The 6745-nt window shown below is 51.0% G+C and overlaps 1 protein-coding gene across 1 annotated transcript; it reads right to left on the bottom strand.

The window, feature by feature from the left end:
- Nucleotides 1–1101, bottom strand: LOC147796660 (uncharacterized). Its single transcript, XM_087146275.1, has one exon. The coding sequence runs from the start codon at nucleotides 904–906 to the stop codon at nucleotides 349–351; it is 558 nt and encodes a 185-aa protein (XP_087002401.1). The 5' UTR covers nucleotides 907–1101; the 3' UTR covers nucleotides 1–348.
- Between the last annotated feature and the right edge of the window lie 5644 nt (nucleotides 1102–6745).

The following is a 6745-nucleotide window of genomic DNA, read 5'->3' on the forward strand; positions in this document are numbered from 1 at the left end:
TAATATTTACAGGAAAATTTGCTCACAACTTGGAAATGGCATACAAACTGATCACTGTTTCTGGCATGATTTTATACAAAATAAAGAGACAAGACTTCTGGCCGATAAAATTATATAAGTAGATGTTCTCCAAGGCTCACAATATACGGTTAATTTTACACAGGTTTTAATTTATACAAAAATAGAAAATTTCAAGTACTGCATGATTACACATGATTGAAGTATAGATTTCACTTACTCGTCCGTACCAACTTAAGGATTAAAACACTTATAGAAATAACTTACGTCATCTTTAAACAAAGCTTAAAACTCTTTTATGTAAGAGTGTCGGTCCTTGTCTCTGGTTCTTTACTTCCCGGTCGGCTTTCCCTTCGCGTCTACTTCTATTTGCTTCTGGTAGACCGAGTTGTGTTCAACCGTCTTAACGAGCTTGCCGTCTAGATACACCTGCGTGCAAGTGTACTCCCGGACGGTGGCGGTGCGTGTCTTCTTCGCTGGCGGCGGTACAAATGGTAGCGAGGCGGCCTCTTGTTCGTCCTCTTGGGAAGCTGACGAAAGGCTCTCGGCGGCCTCCTCCACGACCATCTGCAACATGCCTTTCGGTTTTCCCCCGGACCGCACGTAGGGTGAGACTGTTTTGGACTGGGGCGACGAAGGGCGCTCCATCAGTGGGGACATGGGGGTAGGCGACAAGGACAAAACTGCTGCTCCAACAGCCTGCTTGGAGGCAGTTGCCTCCGCAACCTTCGGGGACGGACTTGACTCACTGGGCGACATGGCCTTAGTAGTCGACTGACTACCGGTCACCACCGTTCGCACGGCGCTGAATAACGACCTATCTTGACCAAGGCTCTGAGCCATGCTTTTAGCGCTCTCCTCCGCCTCACTAGGGTGGCAGGTCTCCATATGACGGAACAGCGTGCCTACCTGACCCGCCTGGTAGGAACACCTACTGCAAAACAAGGTACTCTTCGACTGATGTATATTTCGAATATGGCGCTAGAGGCTCTGCCTATGGTTGAACCACAGGGGGCACTCTTGGCAACTGAACCGCCTTGGCTTGGACCTTCCACGACCTTTGTCTTGCAGCATTTCTCTTCACACTCTGCAAGAGAAACCATAACAGAAAGAAATATGTATTAATGGAACATATGTCGATATCTGGACAACCCTCGACTGCTAGCAATTTCACTGCAAGTTAAGTACATGCAATTTCACACAAAGGAAAACAACTTTGTACAGCGCTAACGATAGCGCAAGGGCAATCTGTGCGCCCGTTTTGGGTACCGCCTCGACGGTGTTTGACCCGACACAAGATTGTCCTCATTCTTCGAATTTGACCCTTCTGTGACGTCATGAGACTTCAGAGGAGTTTCACCATTACTGGCCTCATCAACCAACTCCCCAGATGAACCACTGACATCTGGAACATTAGTCACTTGATCTATCGGGAGGCTCTCCTCCACAACATCCTTGGGTTGACTTGCCCAAGTGCCAACTGTTTCACCGACACACGGCTTCAACCTGTCAACATGGACAACTTTCAACTTGTTCCCCGACTTTTGCTGAATACGGACGATAACATCCGATAACTTCTTGGTAATTAACCAAGGTCCTTCCCAACGAAGCTGTAGCTTGGGGGAAAGGTTCTTTCTCTTCGCTGGGTTGTGTAGCCACACAAGTTGGCCCTCTTTCAATCCGTGTTTGAATGCTCGCCTGTCATAATTTCGCCTTTGCCTCCGGGCACTTTTCCTGAGACAATCTCTTGCCCTTTTGTGGGCACTCTGCATTTCACTTCTCAATTTCTCAGCAAAGTCCAAAGTTGTGTCCTCTTCAACCTCAACACACCCCGTGACCAAATCCACTGGAACGGTCACTTTCCGTCCCAACATCATCATGTTGGGGCTGTCGCCAGTTGAGTCTTGTGGCGTACACCGGTAGGCGAAGGTGGCATAGGGGAGAAATTCGTCCCAGTCCTTCTGCCTTCGCTTAGGGTCAATGAGCATCGCCACAATGTTGACCAGGGTTTTATTAAACCTTTCGACCATGCCGTCAGACTTTGGATTGTAGGCGGTCGTACGAGTTTTGGAAATGCCAAGGACTCGGCACATTTCAGAAAAACACCTCAGATTCAAAGTTAGTGCCCTGATCTGAATGTAACTCTTGGGGCACTCCAAATCGACACACAAACTCTTTCACCAGGGTATGCGCGACCGTAACTGCAGTTGCGTCTGGAAGCGGGAGTGCCTCCATCCACCTTGTGCAGTAATCGCCAATGACCAAAACCCAACGGTTGCCATTGTCCGTCATGGGCAATGGCCCGAGCAAGTCGATGGCTACTCGCTCCATGGGAACCCCAACTGGATACTGCTGTAAGGGTGCAACCCTTCTCTTAGCAGGTGACTTTCTTCTGGCACAAACATCACATCCCCTCAGATATGACCGTACGTCCGCGGACATACCTGGCCAGAAATATCGAAGTTTCACTTTGGCCAATGTTTTATTGACCCCTAAGTGACCACTAAGTTGCCCACCATGCAACTCAGCAATGACTTCCTTGCGGAACTTTGGTGGTAACACCAACAACCACCGAATGGACTTTCCGTCATCGGAGTCCCATCGTCGGTGTAGCACACCTTCGCGGACCTCCAACTGGTCCCACTGCGACCAATAGGTCTTGCAGGTCGCTGACAAGTGGGAAATTGTCTTCCACTCTGGTCGGTTTTTGTTCTCTTCCTTTAACCTGATGAGCCAACTTACGGTGTCATCCTGTAACTGTGCTTCTCTTAAAACACTCCCAGACAGGACTGGTTGGGCGGCCACGCCCCTAACCAAGAACTCACTACCCTGAGGCTGACCCTTGGGTACCATACCAGTTGCCTCAACTCCACTGACCTCTTCCTCAGGGCCGCACTGTTTACATGGCCGTCTTGCCAGTCCGTCAGCATTTCCATGCTTCTTGCCACTTCTGTGCTCAACAACCAAGTCGTACTGAGACAGAACCTCCAACCATCTCGCCAACTGACCCTCGGGGTTCTTGAAATTATGTACCCACTGCAATGCAGCATGGTCAGTTCTGACCGTCACCTTCCGGCCATACAGGTATTGTTTGAAATACTTCAAATACACCACCACAGCCAGCAACTCTTTGCGGGTGACACAATAGTTTCGCTCAGGTTTGCTGAGCTTCCGGCTCGCGTAAGCAAGCACCTTTTCGTCACCTTCTTGAACCTGAGACAAGACTGCCCCAATGCCATCACCACTGGCATCGGTGTCCAGGATAAAGTCGCCTTCAGGAATCGGGTATGACAGAACTGGAGCGGCCTGAAGCCTGCTCTTCAGCTCGTCAAACGCCTCCTGACAACTCTCCGTCCACACAAAGTCCCTTGCCTTCTCCGTCAAGGCATGGAGTGGGCTTGCAATTTCTGCAAATCCCCGTATAAACCTCCGGTAATACGAGGCGAGACCCAGAAAACTTCTCACTTCTCGTACACACCTCGGAGTTGGCCAATTTGCCACTGCTTCGACCTTTCTTGGGTCTGTGGAAACCCCTTCTGAGGACACAATGTGCCCCAGGTACGCCACTGACTTTTGAAACAGCTGGCACTTGCTGGGCTTCAATTTGAGCCCGGCATGTCTTAGCCGCTCAAACACTATCCGCAAACGGGCTAAGGTCTCCGGCACCGTCTGACCAAACACGATGATGTCATCTACATAGATCAGTAGGATCTCCCACTGCAAGCCGGCCATGACCTTCTCCATGAGCCGCTCGAAAGTGGCAGGGGCATTGCACAGCCCAAATGGCATGCATTTCCACCGCCACAGCCCATTTCTCACAACAAATGCTGACTTTTGACTGGCGTCCTCATCAAGAGCGACTTGCCAGTACCCCGATGCTAAATCGAGGGTACAGAACAACTTCGCCCCTCTCAAGGCATCGAATGTTTCATCAATGCGCGGGACGGGATAGGCATCCTTGATGGTAACCGAATTCAACTTTCGGTAGTCAACGCAAAAGCGCTTCGTACCGTCCTTCTTGTCCACCAGGACAACATTTGCTGCCCATGGACTATCTGAGGGTTCAATTACTCCCCTCTCCTCCAGGTTGCGTATTTGCTCCTGAATCTCCTGCTGATGCAGGTACGGATGACGCCTCACCCTCTCTTTTATCGGTTTAGAATCACCAGTGTCTATGTGATGCTTGACCACGTCCGTGTGACCGATGTCATGGTCACCCTTGGACAACACATCTTGAAAGTCGATCAGACATTTCTGGACATCCTTATGGTACTTGGCCTCCACATTGGCTGTACCTCTCTCATATAGATCTTGCAAATACGGGGGCAACACCTCGTCTGCATTTGCCACCACGTTGAATTCTTCATGAATTGAACTAGCTTCAACCTGGGAAACCACTCCCGCAGTTGTCCCCTCCCGGGCAACTCTTTTCTCCTTTCCAGGATTAAACACCCGCAACGGAACAACATCGCCTTCAGTCTCAACCAGAGACCTGGCCAGCATCAAGCCTCTCTTGGCTAAGTCACCACCACCTTCAACCGGTTCAACTAGGGCTGGCCCGAGCAAGTCTGTGCCCTTCCGAGCAATTTTGCCCGGGACCACAGCTTCATGACCTGGTGGAATTACTGTAGTCTGGGAAACCACAACACGCCCAATGAAGGGTTCGCCTGCACCATTCATGCACTTGATTCGCTCACCGTTGAGCCTCCACTCCCTTAATTGGAAGTCTATGTTTCCACCTGTTGGCACGAGAAAATCCATGCCCAGGATACAATCATACCTCATTTCGGCAAAGACGGCTTTCACTGGGTGCGTGGTTCGACCCACTTGCACCTCCACCAAAGCCTTTCCCAGCACAGCTAATTGGCTTCCGTCAACTTGTTTGACTTGGACATCCACTGTCTCCAAGACAGGTCTCTTCTCTTTTGGGATTTTATGGTACACTTCACTACTTATCAAAGTATCAGTCGAACCTGTGTCGATTAAGAATCGACACTTGGTCGACCTCACCAACCCCTCAACAAACAACCCATAACGAGGATTGCGGCTTGAATCAGGCAGGGAAATTATTCTCTGCCCATCGTCTTGCTTTGACCCCTTTTCTCCTCTGCTGTCATTGTCACCGAATTCTCTTTTGGACCCTCTTGGTCTCTCAGCCTTCCCGCGGGTCCTACGGGGGGCTAATCGCCGTTTCCCTGTTTCGGAGCATTCTTGCACTCCCGGGTGAAATGCCCTTTTTCCTTACACTTGAAACACTTGAAGGTTCCAGGCTCGGCTCTCCCGGGCTTGCTTGTCTTTGGAGAAGACGAGCCCTTGCCTGGCCCCTGACCAGCGATCTGACCTGACAATGACTTCATTATTTCGGCCACAGAACCCAAAGTCTTGGCCTGTTCCTTGAGACTTAACTCCAGAGTCTCCAACCTCTGTTCTGTGTCAGAGTTCAAAGCCCTCGCCAACTTGGCGGGCTTCCGATCCAACAATCTGTGTTGCTCGACCTTTTCAAAATTCTCAGTCTCTAGGGCAGCCTGGACTGCTTCGTCCAAAGTTTTTGGACGGGCCCTGTTTATACCCTCTCGTACTGAGTGACTGTCAACGGCATCAATAAAGTGGTTCTTTGCCAACTTCTCTCTAGCCTCTTCCTGAATTTCAGGGTACGCTCGCACCGTTAACTCATGGATTGCTTGCCCCAATTCCAACAAGCTTTCCTTCGGCTTTTGACGCCGGTGCCTCAGCTCAACCAGATAGTTCTCGCTCTGTCGAGCTGACCCGAACCTGCGCTGAAGCAACTTCACCAGCTCACTGTAAGTGTGCTTTTGGCCTGAGTCACCCACCAACCGTAGTGCGTCACCTTGCAAGCTTGCGGCCAACCACTTCGCAGCTTGCTCTTCGCTCCACTGGTTTACCTCACGACAGGACTCGAAATGGCGGAAGTACTCCTTCCAGAGCACTTTCCCACTATACCGGTCAGGAGTTATGTTTGGCCTGCGATTGAATCGCTCCAAACTCCCCTTCTGACCCGAGTCACCATGGACACGTGCCTCTCGTTTCAGTGGCCAAGGACCCACTGACAAGCTGTCCACTCCTTCAACGGAACTGCTGTCCTTCGCCTCGACGGGTCGAGTTGCGAAACTTAGCAGATCATTGTGCACTTGTTTAGGGGTGGTCTTCTCCCCATCACAAGCAAACGGGTTAGTACTCGACTTACCCTTTTCCACGCCACCTTGCCCTGACAGGAACAGCGTCAGGTCGTCCATGACTTGACTCTCGCGCTCCAAGGCGAATGGCGTCAACCCTGCTTGGGGTTTCATCCCTGGGCTTGGGTCCTTCAGAGGTGTACTTTCCATAAAGCTCACCTCCCTCCCCATCTTTGGGGCCAACTCAGGCGTTCCACCTGCGCCTGACACCTTCCCAGCTGCTCCAGAGACGTACCCAGACGTCTCCCCAGGCAATTGAAACTCAACATCTGAATCAACCCGATGGAGCACACGCCCGCTCCCAGCTGGCGTGCCAACGTTCCCTCCCTTATTTGAGGAAACACCAGACTGCAGTTTCATGGCAGCCTCCAGCTTCTTCGCAATTAGGTCATTTTCCCACTGCAGAAACTGGGCTTCCAAACGCAGTCGCTGCACCTCGGCCTCAGCACTTGAGGTGCTCGCTTGACCCTGCAAGCCTTTGCTCATACTGACGACCAGGCAACCACCAATACCCACAAGAAAATCACAAGAAA

Source organism: Acanthaster planci, linkage group LG15, assembly GCF_054643075.1.
Source record: "Acanthaster planci isolate LZ-2023a linkage group LG15, COTS_SCS, whole genome shotgun sequence".
NCBI lineage: Eukaryota > Metazoa > Echinodermata > Asteroidea > Valvatida > Acanthasteridae > Acanthaster > Acanthaster planci.